The 23,319-nt window shown below is 42.3% G+C and overlaps 1 protein-coding gene across 2 annotated transcripts in view; it reads right to left on the bottom strand.

Annotated features, from left to right (window-relative positions):
• Positions 1-664: 664 nt before the first annotated feature.
• The window catches only part of tapt1b (transmembrane anterior posterior transformation 1b), a 107,318-nt gene continuing 84,663 nt past the window's right edge, over positions 665-23,319 (bottom strand). For both annotated transcript variants that reach the window (XM_060916527.1, XM_060916528.1), the window contains exons 10-14: positions 12,025-12,084; positions 11,850-11,918; positions 11,532-11,608; positions 4,300-4,466; positions 665-2,139 (exon numbers count right to left, since the gene is read on the bottom strand). In XM_060916527.1, coding sequence (XP_060772510.1) covers positions 1,910-2,139; positions 4,300-4,466; positions 11,532-11,608; positions 11,850-11,918; positions 12,025-12,084 — 603 coding nt within the window. In that variant the 3' untranslated portion in view covers positions 665-1,909. The remainder of the gene's footprint in view (positions 2,140-4,299; positions 4,467-11,531; positions 11,609-11,849; positions 11,919-12,024; positions 12,085-23,319) is intronic.

Here is a 23,319-nt window from a genome sequence, read left to right as displayed (position 1 = left end):
CCAGCAACAGCCCCAAAACATCACTGCTCTAGAGGAGATCTGCATGGAGGAATGGGCCAAAATACCAGCAAGAGTGTGTGAAAACCTTGTGAAGACTTACAGAAAACGTTTGACCTCTGTCATTGCCAACAAAGGGTATATAACAAAGTATTGAGATGAACTTGTTATTGACCAAATACTTATTTCCCACCATAATTTGCAAATAAATTCTTTAAACATCAGACAGACGATGTGATTTTCTGGATTTTTCTCATTTTGTCTCTCATAGTTGAGGTATACCTATGATGAAAATTACAGGCCTCTCTCATCTTTTTAAGTGGGAGAACTTGCACAATTGGTGACTGACTAAATTTATATATATACACACACACTATGCATGTTTAAGGTCTATGTAGCAAATTAATGTGCAATTCACAAGCGTTAAAGTGTAAATGTATATTAACAAGGTGTTCGGCTTAAATTAAGATTGGCAGAAAAATATAAAATACCTGACTGATAAAATGCTTTGAAATAAAAACACATTTAACTTTGCTGTTTATATATACACACAGTGTGTGTGTGTTTGTTTTTATATATATATATATATATATATATATATATATATATATATATATATATATATATATATATATAACACACACACACTATGTATGTGTGTGTGTATATATAAAATAAAAAGGATGTAAAAACACAACACAGCTTACATTTGATACTTTGGACATGCTGCAGAAAATTCTCTGTACATTTGTGCTTAATTTCAGTGGTCCAAAGTGACTCTAGAAAACGTAAGGAAGTAGGATATTTCAGTCTAATGCTGGTCTTATGGATCCAGACAAACAAAGCTGAGCTGCTCTACTCAATTTACACAGATATTCATCAGTAACGCTTTACCTTAAGGTTCCCGTAACTGACATTTAAGGCATCAGTTAACATTAACGGCAAATTTTAGCATGAATGCACCAAAAGTAACAAAGCACAGTATCTGACACTTGTATTAATAGAGGTTTCAAATATTCAACCTGCATTTATCAACAATTAATGTGCAAAATGAAGCTCACAGTGAACAACAAGACACCTTATTGAACATTTGCTGTTGTTAACTGGCAAAATTCAGAACTCGGACTTAGGCAAAAGTTCAATATTTACACCTACAGACCAAAGTTTGATTTTAGGAATGTGAAGCTATTTAAGTTTTTGATCATTTACATAGACTTATTTTCATCCATGGACTAAATAAACAGGTGTATTTTATTAACATTTGAACAAATGGCAATCAACACATCTGTTAACTTGCCCTGTTACTTTGCTAACATTACTCATGCTTTGTTTCTTGACGTTAATGCAAAACGAAATGTTAGCTAAGGGAACCCGTTATATAAAGTCTTACCTACCCATCTGTCATTTCTGTACAAGCATACATGATTCACAAAAAATGATAAAAAAAATAAAAAAAGCAAAGTGAGAAAGAAATGTGCAATTTCAGAACTTTAAGAAAATGCAACTTAGCATGAAAAAAAATACCGCATATTAAGCCACCACTTCAAAATGACCTAAAGTTTAGTTCTGATTGATCTCATATGAACATCGGTGTGCTGTTTAGTCACTGAAGTGATCAGTCACGCTTTCTGTCCGTCAGGATGGTGAATGGTCAAGGTCTGTTCCTGGTGCTGTCTGAGAAAATGGTCTGGACCTTCGGAAAGGCCGGAATTCTCTGCAAGTCCAGTACAGCGGAGAAGGTAACGGTGAGTGTCTCAGTTTGAAACTTAAATAAATTAGGTGCACTTCTTAATAAATATCCTGCTCTGTTCTCTCTTTCTACCCTGATCCTTCAAGCAAAGTGAAGTGATCAAAGGTCACAAAGGTCAAGCCAGTTGAAACTGTCTAGCTTTCGTCATTTTGTAGTCAAGTGTCAGTCGATTCGGTTCCCGCAGATCGTGAAACGATCGATCTCCAGCAGGTCTTTCTTAGGTACTCTGTGGATGAGTTCTGTTCCATCCTGCGTGATTATTTTCTCCTCCGATTCATCTGGCGTCGTGAGGAACTGATCTGATTCGCTGGTTGGGAGATCAGGCACAGGGCTCTCCATCTGGTGGACGGGTTGATTTATAATTGGAGATATGCCCTCTTCCACTGGCTCGCCTAAGGGTAAGAAATTTACTATGAGAATTACATCACTAAGTTTAGTGGATATTAGTTCAGACATGAATACAGAAATTCACTGCACTCTTTGTCTCGTTAAACCTCAGACATCAAAACCCCAAGATACTCTGCAATTAGCAATAATTTACTCATCAAAAAGCATGGCAAATAAAAACAAAATTCTCATTCAAAATTCCCAAGTCAGGTCCTTCCAGTACTTTAACAAGATCAACTGCTCACTTACGGTATGTACTGTATCCCCCTGCTCTCGCTTATATCAGAATGCAAGCAATCGAAGGAATAGAACACTTCTTATGAATGCTGACTTCAACAAATAATTAACCCTGAAACAACTAAGTAAAGAGCAGTGTTCCTCCCAGGGATTTCAAATAGCATTCTGGTAAACTGTCATTTTGAAATAGCGTCAAAATCCACCCTATATGTTTCATAAATGCATTCAGTTGGTAAACAGGAAGTTGATATGCAACGGACCTGAAAACGGTATACATAGTATAGAACCCCAAGCTGAAGCTCAGTACCAAATATCAAGCAGTTGTGATTTGTAGTTGCTGAGAAGTGTTAGGAAAATTTTGTAAAATCCACACTACACACTTCGTAAATACATTCAGTCGGTAAACAGGAAGTCGATGTGCGACAGACCTGAAAACGGTATAGAGAGCGTGCACGTGATGTCACGAGGTCACGTGATATTTGTTTATCTGCCATCTTGGACGGCATGGCCGCGCATAGAACTTAGATGAACCCATTCTAATTATCAAGTGTGTGGGAGTAGATCTTTCGAGAATGGTTACATCTTGTTCAGCATTTGGTTGTACCAATAGACAGGGCCAAAAGGAGGGCCTGTCATTTTATAGATTCCCCGCAGACGAGGAGAGACGCGCAAAATGGGTGATCGCTGTGCGAAGAGAAAACTGGTACCCCAGTTCTACCAGCCGAATTTACACCACCTATCACTAAGTTGTGATCAAAAAAATATAACTGGTTTTCACATGGACGTGTAATATTAATGTTCTTAATAAAATATGTATACAAATGCATAACTTGTTTATAAAGTTCTTCCTATCAGATTGTGTAAAGTACTGAAAAAGAATATGTATGTTATTTTAGGCACATAGAGGTGCAAGAAAATATTTTAATTTGTTTGAATATAGAAGCTGGACATATCTGTGACCCCTGTACATTTATATATCTGATATTGAATAATAATTCTGCACAGATAAAGATAGCGGTGATCTGTGATTTTTTTTTCAGACAAAAACATACATATTTACAGCCCTGTCATTATCTGGAACTGAGTTTAGATTTCGAACATTCTTACGATAAAACGTCCTGCATAGTCTCTTTATGATAAACGTCTTAATGCCACTTACCCGTGAGGTTATCAAGTAGACATTCTTCTTCGGAACCTTCCAGAGGTATAGTTGGGATACCCATCCCGCAACAAAATATTTATAAGCTTCCAGGCTCTTGTAAGCTTTGAGGGCTTTGCCAGTGTAACACGATTCACAAGAAAATTGTAAATGTCGTGGTAGGCCAGATCGGGCAAATCGCCGGCACCGCAGCTCCGAATTTCCCTGAACAAGAATTGCGGCAAGTTGTACGGATCTGCAATCCCCAACCTGGAACACTTTTCCACGTAACGCTGCCTCACGTCACCTTCAAGATGCTTAACAAACTTAGACAAGTTATCGTGCAATGTAGATGGGGTATTTTCCGAATTTTCTTGGGGATTACTCCCTGGATCCATTACGCTCACGCAAGGTAAACAATCCTGAAGCCGTCCAATATGGCGGAGTAAACACGGACGGGTCACGTGACTGCACATCCTCTATACACAGTATAGAACCCCAAGCTGAAGTTTGGTACCAAGTGGCTATGATTTGTGGTTGCTGAGAAAAAGGGTGTTTCGGACGGACGGACATAAACCAGTATACCCCCCTCCTCCTTTGGAGCGGGGATATATTTAACATTTCATTTTTAATTTTATTAACCTATTAAGACTATAATAACCCATTTGTAAGAAACTTGTACAATGTGAATAGATATAATGACTTGTGTAGGATCTGATCTCATCATTTATTTACATTACATACACAGATTGGTGGGTATGGATGTGCCATGTGTGTGCATGTGCATTACTTGTTGGCTCTCGTGTGCGTTTCGCATGATGAGCTCTACTGGACGCTCGGCTGGGAGCAGCAGAGGGGGGTGACTGGAACAGCTTTTCCTCCATGTTCGCTTCTTTCACGTACACACACGACTTTCCCAGCAACACGATGCTATTCAGCACCTTTAGTGTGATCATACTGCACGCACACACAGCAATATTAATCAGAATCAGAAACACTTTTACTGCCAGGTATGTGGACACACACGAGGAATTTCACTCCAGTTTCACTTCGCTCTCATAGTACAAAAACAAATAAAAAGAGTATAAACAAACAAACAAACAAACAAACAAACAAAAAAACAACAAAAAAGGTGCAATAGGTGCATTGTGCAAACTAATCCAGGTAAGTCAAGTATGAAACAGATAAATAAAGTATACAGTGTGCACAGAATGACAGTATGAGTGTGCAGATATTTTACAAGTGATATTACTGATATATGAATCTGGATTTTAGCTGTTCATCACAGAAAGGATGATGCAATTCTGGTGCAATATGGTGCACAGTGCAAAGACAAAATAGTAAATATAAATAAGTATAAATATAAGTAACAGTGAGCACAGAATGACAGTATGAGTGTGCAGATATTTTGCAAGTGATATTACTGATATATGAATCTGGATTTTAGCTGTTCATCACAGAGACAGCCTGAGGGAAGAAACTGTTCTTGTGTCTGGTTGTTTTTGCATACAGAGATCTATATCGCCTCCCTGAGGGGAGAAGATTAAACAGATTGTGACCAGGGTGTGATGGGTCCGCAGAGATGTTACCTGCCCGTTTCCTGACCCTGGACAGGTATAGGTCTTGGATGGAGGGCAGGTTGACACCAATAATTTTCTCTGCAGACCTTATTGTCCGTTGCAGTCTGTTCTTCTCCTGTTTGGTGACCGATCCAAACCAAACAGTGATGGAAGAGCAAAGAACAGACTGAATGATGGCAGAGTAGAATTGTGTCAGCAGCTCCTTAGGCAGGTTGAGCTTCCTGAGCTGGCGCAGAAAGTACAACCTCTGCTGAGCCTTTTTGATGATAGAGACTGTGTTGGTCTCCCACTTCAAGTCCTGAGAGATTGTGGAACCCAGAAACCTGAAGCTTTCAACAGCAGTCACAATGTTGTTGGTGATGGTGATGGGCAGCAGAGTGGGGGGGCTCCTCCTAAAGTCCACTGTCATCTCCACAGTTTTGAGCGTGTTCAGCTCCAGATTGTTCTGATCGCACCAACAGACCAGCCGTTCAACCTCCCGTCTGTATGCAGACTCGTCACCGTCCCGGATGAGGTATATGACCGTTGTATCGTCCGCAAATTTCAGGAGTTTAACAGACGGGTCTCTTGAGGTGCAGTCGTTGGTATAGTGTCACGTGACCTTCGTAAACGCGACCACCATTTTGGACATGTAGTGGACTTCGGCTCGAATTGGTTTGAATGCGAGGAAGGCGGCAAACGGAGAACATACAAGAAAAAGGAGCGAGATGCAGAAAACACCTTCACTATCCAGCGACGTAGGGCATTTACAGGGCGAGCAGAGGGAGAAATAACAGTAACGACACATTAGCAACGCCGTACAGAAATAACGGTTTATGGCACAGACCCTTTCGGTTCTTGCTCATCTAGCTGCTACAATGACTGCTTAGACTGCAACAATAATACCTAACACACATTTAAGTATCCGTCGTAAAGACGTGAAACTCGTCGAGTGATGAGTGTGTTCATTGATAAGCTAACACAATCTAAAAGTAGACATACCATCACACTGCCCTGGCGCTGTGTACAGTTTACCTTCTATGGTTTGTGCACTCACTATTTGCCATTACTTTCTCCAACCGTTGTTACAGATTACAGGGAACGGCCTGGATTTAAGAGACAAATACATGTTCCTCTTGTTTTGAACACTTATTTGTAGGCAGTGCTTAATTTGTAAAGTGGGAGGTCCCGGAGCGCAGAGGATGAGCGGCTCCGGTGCGGAAAAAAAGAGGGGGGGAGGGGGGCGCGGCGCTGCGCTTCTGGGCATGTTTTGTAATAACACTGCAAATTAAGTTCATCTGCAGATATTTTGTGGATGTCGTTTCATGAGAGAAATCACCAACAAGACAGATATCAAAATCAGACAATAACACTAAATAAACTTGCATTTTTTAATTTAATTATTTGGGTTTTGTTTTGTTTTTTGTTACATAGTCAAAAGAGGTGTCGGATCACCGGATCCAGTGTAAATAGCTGCCGGAGCCAACGCCCGAGGTTCCGGAGCGCACTCCGGCTTGCTCCCCCTCAAATTAAGCGCTGTTTGTAGGACACTGCCTCTGATCTGTCCTACAGTCTACCAACAGCAAAGGAACACAACGCTAGCTAATGTCGTTAGCTAATAGCTACTACAGAAGAACAAAGAGGTTACAATGGGTTATTTTAGCCTATTTGGTTACACACTCGCCGCCACAGAATGTTAACAGCAATGTAATGCCTTTTCTGGCTAATTTTATTCGTCTTACCTCCAACAAAGTGGTCACTACACAAGCGTTGGTATGCCGCTATCCATCTTCTCCGTCGGTCAGCATCTACCGGGATCCGATAAAATGATAACCCTTGCCTTGTTTGTTGATGGTTACTACATCCAGGTACACAACAATATAGTGGCATGATGGAAGTCTTGCTGAAAATAAACACTTTCTTTGCTGCCGTTCCTCAATGCTGGCTGTGGTAAACTACTGGTAGTACATGTCCAAAATGGCAGCCGCGTTTGTCATGACGTCACGTGAAAAGGGTCCATAAAGGAAGAAGAGCAGTGGGGAGAGCACACACCCTTGGGGGGGCGCCAGTGCTGATGGTCCAAGTGCTGGATATGATGCTCCCCATCCTCACCTGCTGCTTCCTGTCAGTCAGGAAGTTTGTAATCCACTGACAGGTGGAGGAGGGCACAGTGAGCTGGGTGAGCTTGGTGTGGAGGATATCTGGAACAATGGTGTTGAATGCCAAACTGAAGTCCACGAACAGGATCCTGGCGTACGTCCCTGCAGTGTCAAGGTGTTGCAGGATGTAGTGTAGACCCATATTTATTGCATCATCCACTGACCTGTTTGCCCGGTAGGCAAACTGCAGGGGGTCCAGCAGGGGGTCTGTGATGTCCTTCAGGTATGACAACACCAGTCTCTCGAAAGACTGAATGACTACAGATGTGAGGGCAACAGGCCTGTAGTCATTCAGTCCTGTGATATTGGTTTTCTTAGGAACTGGGATTATTGTGGAGCGTTTGAAGCATGAGGGGACTTCACACAGCTCCAGGGATCTATTAAAGATCTGGGTGAAGATGGGAGCCAGCTGGTCAGCACAGACCTTCAGACAAGAGGGTGACACACCATCTGGGCCAGGTGCCTTCCTGATCTTCTGTCTGTAGAAAAGCTGACAGACATCCTCTTCACAGATCTTGAGTGCTGGTGGGGGGGGGGTCAGAGGCGGGGGGTGGCAGAATGGTAGAGGGTGTAAATGGGTCTTTAATGACTGAAGGGGGGAGAGGTGTGAATGTGTCGAATCTGCAGTAAAAAACATTCAGCTCATCAGCCAGTTGATGGTTCACTGCAGTGTTGGGGGATGGTCTCCTATAGTCAGAAGTGTTCTGCAGGCCTCTCCACACTGACGTCGGATCGTTTGCTGAAAGGCTGTTTTTAATCTTATCAGCATAGCTCCTCTTAGCTGCTTTCACCTCCATTGTCAGTGACTACGTTTACATGCACATCCAAATCGAGCTGCTGTCGGTAATCGAGCTGAAGGTCCCAGCAGGGTACCAGAGAAATCCAATCCTACATGCACACAACTGAAATCGGGCTATTGTGTGAGGTGCATTGTGCACCCGAGCCACAGGTGGCGCAACACGCCCCATCGTGTTGGTACACTTCCGGTTGTCGTCATGAAGAAGAGCTATTCAAGAGTGTAAACAAAGTTATCAGTTCCGTGTTCTCCATTGCGCGTTTTTCTCCCGTCCATGAATTTTAATATATTCAACTCCTTAAGCTGAATGAGCATGAACTCTGTCTCCTCATTGCTCCAGAAGTGCACGTTTCTGCTTGCCTGTGGCAGTGGGGGCGTGGTCAAGCGCCGGTCTGTGACAGGAGGGCGGAGCCAGGGAAGGTGAGTGGCAGAATCACTTCACCTGACGGTAATTAACCTGTGTGTGTGTCTTCCCAGTAACCGCGCCCTATTTAAGGAGGCAGAGGGAGAGCAGAGGGGACAGCTCATCCCGGGACTAGAACACAGCGCGCGCGTGTTTTTCTCTCAAGAATAAAAGTAGGCTGTTAAACTGAAAAGTCTGACAATAAAAAGCCCATTAGTACCAGAAACTTTGTCCTGCCGTCCTCTGTGCTCCACCCACACTTCAGAGAGCTCTACATCGCCATTTTCTCTTCTCCGTTTGTTCCTCCTGACCTCTTCTGCTGCTCGCTACTACTGTTGTCATGCCGACCGAGGCTGTTGTGTTTCCCGCTTGTGGTCTCGTCACTCGTCACTTCCGGAAGTAGCTCGACAACTAGCTCGATAGGGTATACATGCACAAAGTAGCTCGGCAGAAATCGCATAAACTAGGTTGTGTAGCTCGATTCCGAGAAATCAAGTTCGGTTCAATTTCAGCCGAATTAAGGTGTATACATGGCATTTTGAACTTCGATTTCAATCGAGCAACGGCAGAAATTCGATTCTCTCTATGTGCATATAAACGTAGTGAGTGTGTTTCTGGTCTGATTATACAGAACTCTGGCCCTGTCCACACGGCAACAGATTCAGGTGAATCTGATAGAATTGTTTATCGTTTCGGCCTGGCGTCCACACGGCACCGGCGTTTTGGGTGCCCCAAAACGAAATCTTTTGAGAACAGGTTCCAGAGTGGAAAAATCTGGCAATGGCGCCATTGCGAAGTCGTCTGGATGAGTAGAACGGATTTGTTTACGATGACGTCACAACCACATGACTGAGTGCTTCACGCCGGGTAGAAGTGTAACGAACTCGATGCGAGTTGTCAACAAATCCTGTAACTTGGTTCATGAAACACGCTTACAAAATATTTTCACTGTGAATATTTGTGTAATGGTGCAAAGTGAGAGAGAGAATAGCCCTTAGGGCAGAGTCTTTAGTCCAAACACTGCGGAAGCAGTATAACCAAAACCGCGCACCGCCCGTGCGCGTTCCAAAAACAAAAACAATCCCGCCAGCAAAAATAGGGAAAAAAAAAAAAAAGGAGCGATCTCACCTCTTCAGATGTTGGTTTAAGTCCGACAATACATTCCTCAAAAAGGGCGTAGAAGAACAAAGTAATCCATCAACGAATCCATTAAAGAATTCTGGAGGATATCAGAATGTTGGCGTACCGGCTTCCATCTACCCCCGTTCATTCCTCTTTCTGCGTCTCCATTCAAAAAACAAGCACGTGATTTAAAGGGACTATATCCATAGGATAGGGAGTGAGAAGGTGTGTGTGTGTGACAGTGACAGGGTGAGTGACAGGGAAGAACCTAGGCTCATGCTCGCCCTGAATTTCTCTTAAAGTGAAGGCAGAAGAGCGTTCAGCGCCTGGCCAGGCTTTCTATGTATTAATTTACATAGACGTTTTAATATGAAATATAAATAAGTGTCTTAGACAATAGATACTATTTTACGCTACTTATTAATAATCAAAACTTTATGTGGCTGATGCTACAGAAGAAGGGGTTTATGCGCATGCGTCCTACTTCTTCTATTGTTCTGGTGTCTCCGATGGGACCGTCTTACAGCGCATGTAGAGGTGTGGCATGTGTATTGCATGGTTTCAGCAAGCATTGCGTTGTCATATGTACCTGATATTTTACTGATCCGTTGCCCATGTGGATGCGATATTTAAAAAAAAAAAAAAATCTCGTTGCCGTTGTCGTGTGGATGTAGCCTCTGTCTCCACTTTTGTAGGCCTCTTCTTTGTTCTGTTGAAGTTGCCTGAGTTTTGCAGTGAGCCAGGGTTTATTGTTGTTGTATATGCAGAAGGTTTTGGTAGGCACGCACACATCCTCACAAAAACTGATGCAAGATGTCACAGTATCAGTCAGTTCATGCAGGTCTGAGGCTGCAGCCTCAAAAACACTCCAATCAGTGCAGTCAAAGCAGGCTTGTAGTTCCACTTTGGCCTCATCGGACCATCTCCTCACCATCTTAACTACAGGCTTAGCAGCTTTCCGCTTCTGCCTGTAGGATGGGATAAGATGAACCATACCATGGACCATCAGATGGTCCCAAGGCTGCACGGGGGACAGAGTGGTAGGAGTCCTTTAAAACAGTGTAACAATGGTCCAGTGTTAGTGTCCCTGGTGGGACACTTAATGTGCTGTTTATATTTTGGCAGTTCGTGGCTGAGGTTTGCTCTGTTAAAGTCCCCCAAAACAATGAGCAAAAGGTCCGGGTGTTTTTTCTCGACGTTGTTTATCTGGTCAGCCAGGTGTTGCAACGCCTCATTAATACACGCCTGAGGGGGGATGTAAACTCCAACCAGAATAAACGAGGAAAACTCTCGCGGAGCATAAAACGGTTTGCAGTTTATGAATAATGACTCCAGATGAGGACTGCATGATTTATTTAGAACTGTGACATCAGTACACCAACCTTCGTTAATGTAAAAGCAGATTCCGCCTCCCCTCGTTTTCCCCGTGAGCTCCGTTTCACGGTCCGCTCGATGAAGGTGAAATCCAGGCAGGTGGAGAGAAGAGTCCGGGACGTGCTCACCGAGCCAGGTTTCGGTGAAGCACAAGGCAGCAGATCTGTTAAAACCTGTGTTGATTGTGTTGAGGAGCAGCAGTTCGTCCATCTTCTTGGCCAGAGAGCGGACGTTATCCAGGTGAATAGACGGGAGAGCAGTGCGAAACCCCCGCTGCCTCAGTCTAACGAGCGCGCCCGCTCGCTTCCCCGGTGTCCTCGGCATAATCCATAGAGAGCTGCCGCTCCTCCAACAAGTAGCTCCGGAAAACTTTCCACATCAATGAAAGCCGATGAAAAAACTTTACTGGTGGTTATTCCAATGTTTATAAGTTCTTCTGTGGAGTATGTGACCAGAGAAGAAGCGCAAGAAACACAACAAATACACAAAAACATAGAAAGTACGAGAGAGCGAAGTACCAAGGCAACCGTCCGCGGCGCCATCTTGGAATAATTTGTCACAAACTGCTGGTGAATACAACAATCAGACACACAGACAAAGAAAACTTACCCCAGATAAAAAAGTATCACACACACGATGGAAAGGGCACCCTGAATTTTCACTGAGCTCGTCACCACCCGAATGAGCTTAGGAAGAGAAAAAAAAAAAAAGTGCATGTTTATGCCATTTTATAACCGTATCATCACCATACATAGTCAGAAATTCTATATAAATGTATACATTTGTTATCAATGCTTACGAAACTGGCTGAATAAAATGAGTGAAATGAATATCATATAAGACATTTTTATTAAATTCAAATCCGGGCGAAGAATATGGTGAATATTTGAAGTCGAATGTATTCGACAACACTGAGAATAACGTTACCAGTAGAGCTAGAGGAAGAGGGATGAAGCCCATTCTCCTTGATACACTATCGCTGTAGTCAGTATATGCCTGGAAAACACAAAAATTAAGTGTTATATTTTAACACACACACAAAAAAAAAAAAGTACAGGTGTTCCATTAATAAAGAAATACTTTCACATCATTACTGACTTACATTTTTCTGTCGACTGCTAACCAGATCAAAGGCCAAGCTTGCTCTGTATTCCCCATACACCTGCAAACACACACCGGGATACAGTCAGTAGGACTAGAAAGAGGAAGTTTTCACTTTTGTACATTAAATAAATAATAAAAAAAACACATTTTTGCACACATTTAAACACACAGACACACTGTTCTACTTGTGGGATGCGAGTTAACATCATGTTATAAAATACACATCTAAGGCTAAGAACAAAAATAATAAGAGTTTACACTGACCTGGTACTCAAAACACAACCACACGTATGAGCTTAATGCTAACTCTAAATCAAAGACACATTCACATTCTGAGACATTTCTGAATTATTTTAGAAGTGGGTGTGACTTCAGATGCAGCAGACTGCCACTGATTTTAAACAGCAGCACAGTGCACTATACAGTCTGGTGTGAAAATGTGAAGTAGAAGGGGCATTTCTGTGTGTCTCTATCTATAGTGGTATGCAAAAGTTTGGGCACCCCTGGTCAAAATTGCTGTGACTGTGAACAGTTAAGTAAGTTGAACATGAAATGATCTCCAAAAGGCATAAAGTTAAAGATGACTCATTCCCTTTATATTTTAAGCAAAAACAATTTATTTTCATCTTTTACATTTTCAAAATGACAAAAAAGGAAAAGGGCCCGAAGCAAAAGTTTGGGCACCCTGCATGGTTAGTACAGCCCCGTCTAGCAGTATTGGCACTCCTTAATTTTATTCACAGCTTTTGTAATATCTCCAGAAATAAATGGAAATGGACACAATTTGCAATACCAAGATCTTTTAATTGAAGGTCCAAAGGAACTGAAAAGTTGTTTTCGTTCAAAATAGGCATTTTAATTTCTAAGACAACAAAAAACAGAAATACAGCAGGTGCAGGAATATTGGCACCCCTCCTTAGTATTTAGTTGCACACCCTTTGGCAGCGATGACGGCCTCCAAACGTTTCCTGTAGCCATCAATGTGCTTCTTGCATTTGTCTTGTGGTATTTTCTCCCACTCTTCCTTCGCTATGCGCTCTAGGTCTTGGATATTTGAAGGATTCCTTCTGCCAATGGCAGATTTCAACTCCCCCCAAAGATTCTCAATTGGATTGAGGTCAGGACTCTGCTGGCCATTTCAAAACAGTCAATTTTTTCTTTTCTAACCATTTTTGTGTGCTTTTAGATGTGTGTTGGGGTCTTTGTCCTGCTGGAGTACCCAAGATCTTCGCCTCAAACCGAACTTTCTTACACTGGGCAGGACATTTTGCTCCAAAATCTGTTGATAATCTTCAGATTTCATAATACCTATGACATGGGTAAGGCCTCCAGTCCCAGATGCAGCAAAGCAGCCCCACAGCATTATTGATCCTCCACCATGGTTGACTGTTGGTAGGGTGTTCTTTTCTTTGAATGCTTCATTGCAGCGCCTGTAAACATACTGCCTGTGAGAATTCCCAAAAAGCTCTACTTTTGTCTCATCTGTCCACAGGACATTTTCCCAGAAGGACTGTGGCTTGTCCAGGTTCTCTTTCACAAACTCCAGACGCTCCTTTTTGTGTCTTTTTTTCAATAATGGGGTCTTCCTTGGCCTCCGCCCATGTAGCCCTGCTGTGTTGAGTGTGCGCCTTATGGTGCTTCTTGAAACAGTTACCCCAGACTGGTCCAGGTGGGCCTGCAGGTCCGTAGATGTTAACCGAGGTGATTCTGCCACCAATCGCACCAACCTTCGACGACTTCTATCATTGATTTTTCTCTTACCCCCACGCCCAGGGAGGTTCTTGACAGTTCCATGCTTCAAATATTTCTTAACATTATGCACTGTTGACACAGGGATACCAAGCTCTTTGGAGATGGCGTTATATCCTTTGGAGCTCTTGTGTTTGTCAACAACTGCATTTCTTGTTTCTTCAGACAGCTCTTTTGTCTTCACCATTGTGAAAAAGGGACTGAGTGAAACAGTTGGTTTTTCAAAACACAAATCTCATCATTCATTGGCCATTTCATGTCACATGGGCACAGACAGGTCTTCACAGGTGATTTCCATTTGTAATTTACCATAGGTGAGTCAAATTAGGTTTAGTTAGGTTAGGTTTTAGGACTAACAGCAAAGGGTGCCAATACTAGTGATACAGCAAGATTTACCTTTTTCATTTTTTTTCACTCCAATTGTTTATTTTTTTATTTTGTTGATACTTTTACTCTTTTATATTAACCACGAGCTATCTGTAGAAAAATTCTGCATCACTACATCACTTTTGTTCAGGAGATGCTTAACTTTAAGTACATAAACTTCAAGGGTGCCAATACTACTAGGTGGCACTGTACCTAGTAACACCCCCTTTGGCAAGTATCACAGCTTGTAAACACTTTTTGTAGCCAGCTAATAATCTTTCAGTTCTTACCTGGGGGATTTTCACACATTCGTCCTTGCAAAAGGCTTCCGGTTCTACAAGTTTCTTGGGCTGTCTTGCATGCACTGCTCTTTTGAGATCTATCCACAGATTTTCAATGATGTTTAGGTCAGGGGACTGTGAGGGCCAGGGCAAAACCTTCAGCTTGTGCCTCTTGAGGTATTCCATTGTAGATTTTGAGGTGTGTTTTGGATCATCGTCTTATTGTAGGACCTGTCCTCTTTTTAACTTTAGCTTTTTTACAGATGGTGTGATGTTTGCTTCCAGAATTTGCTGGTATTTATTTGAATCCATGCTTTCCTCGACCAATGAAATGTGCCCTGTGCCACTGGCTGCAACACAACCCCAAAGCATGATCGATCCACACCCATGCTTCAGAGTTGGAGAGGTGTTCTTTTCCTGGAATTTGGCACCCTTTTTTCTCCAAACATACCTTTGCACATTGTGGCCAAAAAGTTCTATTTTGATTTCATCAGTCCACAGGACTTGTTTCCAAAATTCATCAGGCTTATTTAGACGTTCATTTGCAAACTTCAGACGCTGAATTTTGTGGCTAGGACGCAGGAACGGTTTTCTTCTGATGACTCTTCCATGAAGGTCATATTTGTTCAGGTGTCGCTGCATAGTAGAACAGTGCACCACCACTCCAGGGTCTGCTAAATCTTTCTGAAGGTCTTTTGCAGTCAAACAGGGGGTTTTATTTGCCTTTCTAGCAATCCAACGAGCAGTTCTTTCAGAAAGTTTTCTTCATCTTCCAGACCTCACCTTGAGCTCCACTGTTTCTGTTAACTGCCATTTCTTAATAACATTACAATCTGAGGAAACAGCTACCCAGAACCACACGGGGGGAACTAGTGAATGACCTGCAGAGAGCTGGGACCAAAGTAACAAAGGCTACCATCAGTAACACACTACGCCGCCAGGGACTCAAATCCTGCAGTGACAGACGTGTCCCCCTGCTTAAGGCAGTACATGTCCAGGCCCGTCTGAAGTTTGCTAGAGAGCATTTGGATGATCCAGAAGAGGATTGGGAGAATGTCATATGGTCAGATGAAACCAAAATAGAACTTTTTGGGAAAAACTCAACTTGTCGTGTTTGGAGGAGAAAGAATGCTGAGTTGTATCCAAAGAACACCATACCTACTGTGAAGCATGGGGGTGGAAACATCATGCTTTGGGGCTGTTTTTCTGCAAAGGGACCAGGACGACTGATCCGTGTAAAGGAAAGAATGAATGGGGCCATGTATCGTGAGATTTTGAGTGAAAACCTCCTTCTATCAGCAAGGGCACTGAAGATGAAACATGGCTGGGTCTTTCAGCATGATAGTGATCCCAAACACACCGCCCGGGCAACGAAGGAGTGGCTTCGTAAGAAGCATTTCAAGGTCCTGGAGTGGCCTAGCCAGTCTCCAGATCTCAACCCCACAGAAAATCTTTGGAGGGAGTTGAAAGTCCGTGTTGCCCAGCGACAGCCCCAAAACATCACTGCTCTAGAGGAGATCTGCATGGAGGAATGGGCCAAAATACCAGCAACAGTGTGTGAAAACCTTGTGAAGACTTACAGAAAACTTTTGACCTCTGTCATTGCCAACAAAGGGTATATAACAAAGTATTGAGATGAACTTTTGTTATTGACCAAATACTTATTTTCCGCCATAATTTGCAAATAAATTCTTTAAAAATCAGACAATGTAATTTTCTGGATTTTTTTTCCCTCATTTTGTCTCTCATAGTTGAGGTATACCTATGATGAAAATTACAGGCCTCATCTTTTTAAGTGGGAGAACTTGCACAATTGGTGACTGACTAAATACTTTTTTGCCCCACTGTAACTATTCACAGCAACAAACATTTTCAGTAAGGGTGCCCAAACTTTTGCATGCCACTCTATCTATCTATCTATCTATCTATCTATCTATCTATCTATCTATCTATCTATAGTTTCAGAGACATTTCTCCAAGCATGAACAACGAAGTGAATTAAGTGTTAAATTTTGACCGAATCACTTTTATTGCCAGGTATGTGGATACACACGAGGAATTAGACTCAGGTTTCACTTAGCTCTCATAGTACAAAACAGATAAAAAAAAGCGTATACACAAACAAACAAAAAAACCAACAACAACAAAAAATGGTGCAATAGGTGCATAGTGCAAAGTAATCCAAGTAAGTCAAGTATGAAATAAATATAAAGTATGAGTGTGCAGATATTTTGCAAGTGATGTTACTGATGTATGAATCTGGATTTTAGCTGTTCATCACAGAAAGGATTTTCCCTTTTGGTGCAATATGGTGCATAGTGCAAAGATGAAATAGTAAATATAAATAAAAGTGTACATATAATATAAATAACAGTGAGCACAGAATGACAGTATGAGTGTGCAGATATTTTGCAACTGATATTACTGATATATGAATCTGGATTTTAGCTGTTCATCACAGAGACAGCTTGAGGGAAGAAACTGTTCTTGTGTCTGGTTGTTTTTGCATACAGTGATCTATATCGCCTCCCTGAGGGGAGAAGATTAAACAGATTGTGACCAGGGTGTGATGGGTCCGCAGAGATGTTACCTGCCCGTTTCCTGACTCTGGACAGGTACAGGTCTTGGATGGAGGGCAGGTTGACACCAATAATTTTCTAATAATAATTGTGATAAACACAGAGTTTGTTGTGAGATCGTAGGCATCACAATCCAGTTTGGTCAGTTTAATAGTTTAACTGAATCTGAATTTATCAAGAAGCTTCATTAGAGGAGTTAACGGAGAGAACTGGTGTTTGTTGTGTGAGGACATGCTGGGTGGTGTTACTTTATTCATTAGCTCCTAATGAATGAATGTGCACGTGAACTGAATTTGACATGGGGTGGTTTTAAGGGTTAATGCTAAGGTGCATTATTGCCCCTTTTCCACCAAAGCAGTTCCAGGGCTGGTTCGGGGCCAGTGCTTAGTTTGGAACCGGGTTTTCAGTTTCCACTGACAAAGAACTGGCTCTGGGGCCAGAAAAACTGGTTCCCGGCTAGCACCAACTCTCTGCTGGGCCAGAGGAAAGAACCGCTTACGTCAGTGGGGTGGCGGAGTTGTTAAGACCAACAACAACAACAAGACCGCGAAAGATCGCCATTTTTAAGCGACGAGAAGCAGCAGCTGTACAAACGTGAAGTCATCCATTATTATTATTATTATTGTTGTTGCTGCTGCTTCTTCCGTGTTGTTTTTGCTTCGATATTCGTGCCAAGGTTTATGCAATCGTAGCGACGTAACTGACGTATACAGCGACGTAACGACGTGGCTTCCCTTAGCACCGCGAGCTATGGAAAAGCAAACTGGTTCTCAGCTGGCTCGCAAGTTGAACGAGTTGTGAACCAGCACTGGCCCCGAACCAGCCCTGGAACTGATTTGGTGGAAAAGGGGTATGTGTAAGCTTGCTTTATATTAGATCAGAACACGTGCACACAAGCTTTCTGCCTATAGAATCTGTGTAATGATTTGCAACAATTTAAGATTTTTCCTCTCCATTTTTGAAGGGAGAGGTCAAGAATAAAAAAAAAACAAAACCCCAACAAAACCCCCAAACCTCATAAAACCGAGCAAGAAACTGAAGAGGAAAAGCAGTGATGTGCAAGTGTGTGTGGCACTAATCATCTGACTAAACTAAACTAAGCCTCTCTAAGACAGCGCAGATCTCTGGCTCTAATCCCTTCCAGTAACCACAGCTCACTCGCCCTTTCCCTCCATGTATCTCTCTCTCCTCTCCCTTCCTTTGCTGCATTCTGCTTGTTATAAATCAAATCAATAAACCGGTTTAAAAAACACACTAATAATGCTGCACCAAATACAGAATAATATGCAGCCTTCATGCTCACTTAAGTATTAAGGAATGTAACGTGAAGTAGAAGGGAGAGATGTGTGTCAAAGATGATTTGGGGTTAATGGAACTAATCGGCTCATCTGAAGTGTCTGAGAGCCGTGTCGCTTTTCAACACGCCCCCCTGGGAGACCCGTCTCGCTTTTTTTGAGGTTCCGCTCTAGTGTGGTGTTGTTTCTCTTTTTCACATGGCCAAAGAAAGAAGTGCTGGTGATGTTGGCTCAGGCTAGTTTAATCAGGTCAAGTGATAAATGTTCCCTATCCTTTTAGGTGTTTCCTTCTGTTATTATTTTTTTTTTTCACTTTGCTGACACATACTTTATGTGGAAATGAAATTTCCTAAACAGAGAAGTAAAATGGATAGGACTGAACCAAGTCCTACAATTTGTGCTTTTAGTACTTTAGGTTTTCAATTTTTTTTTTTGGCACTGTGCAAAAACATTGTTTACTTCATTTTACCCAAAGTGAGTAAGTCACTGATCGTCACTCATCTCTTTGTAAAATATATCACAGCACTGTTACACTGTCAAATCCAGCTGATGAGAAAGTATTGATTTTGATTAATTTTTGACAGTAGCAAATCTTATAATAGCGTCATAATTACATTTTGTTACTCTAACATGTTTAAAAAAGAAAATATAATCATTGCCATGGTGATGCTTGCTTTTTTTTTTTTTAGATTTTTTGGGGGCTTTTTCACCTTTATTGGATAGGACAGTGCAGAGACAGGAAACGAGCGGGAGAGAGAGAGATGGGGAGGGATCGGGAAATGACCTCGGGTCGGAATCGAACCCGGGTCCCCAGATTTATGGTATGGCGCCTTATCCACCTGAGCCACGACGCCCCCATGGTGATGCTTTCTGTAAGGAGATGTTCACTGAACATTTATGGAAGAAGAGGTCTCCAACCTGATGAGGTAGGGTCCCCGCTGAACTGTGCGAGTGAGCGAGCGAGAAAGTGGCAATTTTGTTTCATTTCTTTTTTACAATTACAGGTTTTTTCATAATTAAAAAGCGTGGCTCAAAGAAAGAAAAAAAACCCAGACAGGTCAATAGACTTCTTATTCTCCTCACAACAGCCAGGATTTCACAACAATCGATGTGCAAATTTTACAGCCCACTACTCCACGACCTCCAGAGATCTTCGCGTATGTTTGCAATAGCGCTATGCACAGGGAAGCACACACACACACACGATATGAACTGTCCTGGAAAGACGTCGCAGTTTCATGGTTAGTCACGGTGTATGATCAGACGCCTGTCGTCACTCCTAGCATGCTTGCAACATTACACAAGGGCCTTCAAACACACAGAGGAATATGGCGTTGTTGACCATAACGAAACAAAATGACCATCTTTTTGGCTACTGTGAAAAAGCAGTGCTGCAAAAAAGGAAAAGGGCCCGAAGCAAAAGTTTGGGCACCCTGCATGGTTAGTACCTAGTAACGCCCCCTTTGGCAAGTATCACAGCTTGTAAACACTTTTTGTACCTGAGACTATTTTTTTTTTAAAGCAAAGGGTCGTCTCACACCAAATACTGACTTTGTTTCATTTATTATGGCTTACTGATTGTAGTATCTTTTAATTTTGAAAGATTTCATTTTTTTAAGCCATTTTTGGTCCACAGAATTTATTGATATGTGCCTTAGACTTCTGCACAGTACTCTGTGTGTGTGTTTTATTTATTTATTTATTAGTTCTTCGGTAACGGAATTACATTCACAGCAAAATGTGGTAACTTTTTTTTATTTAGTCGTAGTACTCAAGATAATAGTATTAAATGAACATTTCACACTGTATGTGGGATCTTCTGACCCTAAAAAAGCACAGAAAAAACTGGCTGTGAACAAAAAATCTTTTATGAGGAAAGAAAAGTCAGTAACGGAATTACATCAGAAAAAACTGAACCTTCATTTCTTCAAATTCAAACCAAGATCTCTCTGAAGTGAAATTGCTATCACTGGGATGACGATTTTTAAATATGGTTTTCAGTACATTTTGCCTTGGATTCCATACTTTAGCAACATCACTGAGCTGACAAGTTAAGGCAATCTTAATAATTTTGGCCTCTCTGCTGAAGAATTGCGTGCAATTATAATTTTTTTTTTTCGCGGTCCGGTTTCCATCAAATCCTGCGCTCCGATTGGCTGGCGAGTGGGTCCGTATCCTACGATACAGACCTCTGGCGACTCGCTTGTTCACAGCAACAACAAACATAATAGCAATTTTTGTCAACATTTATTTTCGCATTTCTCAGGAGAATAGCATTAATTTTGCAGCATGGATAGCGATAATGACAGTCTTCACAGCGAAAGCGAGTTTTACTACCCTGAGGAAGAAGAAATAAAAGAAAACATTTCAGGAGAAAGCTGAAAACCTGTAACTGTTGTTAACGCCGAGAAAAAACATGGCTGAATCCTGAATGACTCCTATTTGTATAAATAGGGGACTACATAGGCGGCAAAATGTAGTTTTTTTTCCTGCCATGGAAGTGCACTTGTATACCGAGGAGGAAGTCATTTGCATGATAGCCGTGAATGAGGATTCAAAATGGCGGCTCGGTTTTCCCTTTCAGGCACTCTCGTTTTCTGTTAGAATTTGGTAACGTGCCTCAAAACCACCACCATCATCCCGGTCCCGAAGAAGCCGTCTCCCTCCTGCTTCAATGACTACCGCCCTGTCGCACTCACTCCCATCCTCATGAAGTGCTTCGAGCGGCTAGTCATGCGGCATATCAAGTCTGCCCTCCCCCCACCCTGGACCCTTTCCAGTTTGCATATCAGTCCAACCGTTCGACCGATGACTCCATCTCCACTGCCCTCCACTCAGCCCTCACCCACGTAGAGACAAAAGACTCGTATGTCAGAATGCTGTTCATAGACTTTAGCTCAGCATTCAACACAATCATTCCTCAGCAGCTCATTCATAAACTGGACCAGCTAGGACTCAACACCTCCCTGTGCAACTGGCTGCTGGACTTCCTGACGGGGAGACCACAGGCTGTACGGGTCGGCAGCAACTCCTCCAGCACCATCACACTGAACACAGGGGCCCCCCAAGGATGTGTGCTAAGCCCCTCCTCTTCACTCTGCTGACCCACGACTGCACACCAACATCCAGCTCAAATCTCATTAAGTTTGTGGATGACACGACTGTGGTGGGTCTCATCAACAATGGCGATGAGACAATCTACAGGAGTGAGGTGAGCCGCTTGGCCATGTGGTGCAAGGACAACAATCTCCGTCTGAACGTGGAGAAGACAAAGGAGATTGTTGTGGACTTCAGGAGAGAGCACACCCAGCATGCTCCACTATCTATCGACGGTGCTGCAGTGGAGAGGGTGAGCAGCACCAAGTTTCTGGGTGTGCACATCTCTGAAGACCTGTCCTGGAGCAACAACACCGCATCACTGTCCAAAAAAGCCCAACAGCGTCTGTACTTCCTCCGCAAACTGAGGAGAGCAAGAGTCCCGGCCCCCATCATGCACACTTTCTACAGAGGCACCATCGAGAACATTCTGACCAGCAGCATCACCGTGTGGTACGGCGCCTGCACCGTGTCCTGCTGCAAGTCTCTGCAGCGCATCGTGAGAGCAGCTGAGAGGATCATTGGCAGAGATGCCTACCCCAAATTTTGAATTTCAGTATTCTTGAAAACACTTTTCAGTATTTTGGAATGACTTTCAGTAACATTAATTTATGCGCATTTCCATTATAAAGAGGTGTATATACCAATATGTTTAACATTTAAATTATTAAAAAGTACTGTTTTGTGTGACCTGAATAAACAAAACACGAGCAGCCATCTCAACTGAATTTCCACTCAACAAATTTGTAGAGCATACAATAGATCACATTTTTATAAATACAATAGTGTTCCCTGTTTGCAGACATTACGGTTGACTACCAATCATTGGTATTGAATGTAACTCCTCAAAAGTATTATATTGCCTGGCAAAATGTTCTACCTGTTAACGGATTCTAATAAAATTTTTAAAAATTCTTATTTCATGCCAAAGAGAGTCCGACATTGTTATCTTAATGTCCAAATATATAAATACTTCAGCATAATGCTTCAGAAGAGACATTGAATAAAATGACATTTATAATTGTATTTAAAACAGTGGAATGATCAATTTTTTGCCACAATCCCAACAGCACTAATCATAAAATTCTGTTTTTGATCATACTACATGTACATTTGTACTTGCAACACTGAAAAGACTTTGAATTAAAGAAGTACAGCCAGTGTTTGATATTTCAGTGAATAAAAATCAGACATGTAAAAAGAAACTGAATAAGTTTAACTCACATTTCATGGCACTAATCGGCAAGTTCAACTCCAAGCACAGGTCAACCATCACCGCTTCAGCACGTGTCACGTTCCGTGTCTTTTCATCCACAGATTTCGTAAAAAACTGCTGGATACCCCCAGATTTACTTTCCGCCTGACTCGCCACTTCAGCATACTCCATATGTTTTTTTGTAGTTGACATGCTGGCTGCAGTCATCGTGACCACCATGTTAATGTCAGTTCTACACAGTTTGCAGTGCACGTATCCATTGCCCTTTTGACTGGGTGTAATGCACGGCCATTCTACCATATATCGTGGGAGGAACACCGGAAACCTGTGCTTCACTTGTCCCGATACTGAGCGTTTTATTTCCACTATTGAGAAGCAGCACCATGCATGTGTGATGCCGAGCGAAAATAGCGCGAACAAATGTGCGGTATCTGCGCATGTCACACACAGCATGTGTGGTTGTCGTAAAAATAAATAGCCTAGCCGTGAATCGCGCATGGATTGAAAAAGTCGCTTGGACATTTAAAAACAACTCACTGGAATTTTTTAAGACTTTATAATAATTCCGTACAGAATAACACTGTTTGCCGTAACATCGTATTTACGTAACTTTTCCGTACAAAATACGGCCAATCCGTACTAGTAGGCATCTCTGCATTGGTGTCTCTCTCCCTTCTCTAATGGATATCTATAACTCCCGCCTCACCCGCA

This window comes from Neoarius graeffei, chromosome 3 (genome assembly GCF_027579695.1).
Source record: "Neoarius graeffei isolate fNeoGra1 chromosome 3, fNeoGra1.pri, whole genome shotgun sequence".
NCBI classification, from domain to species: Eukaryota; Metazoa; Chordata; class Actinopteri; order Siluriformes; family Ariidae; genus Neoarius; species Neoarius graeffei.
This window is presented reverse-complemented; position numbering and strand designations above follow the sequence as displayed.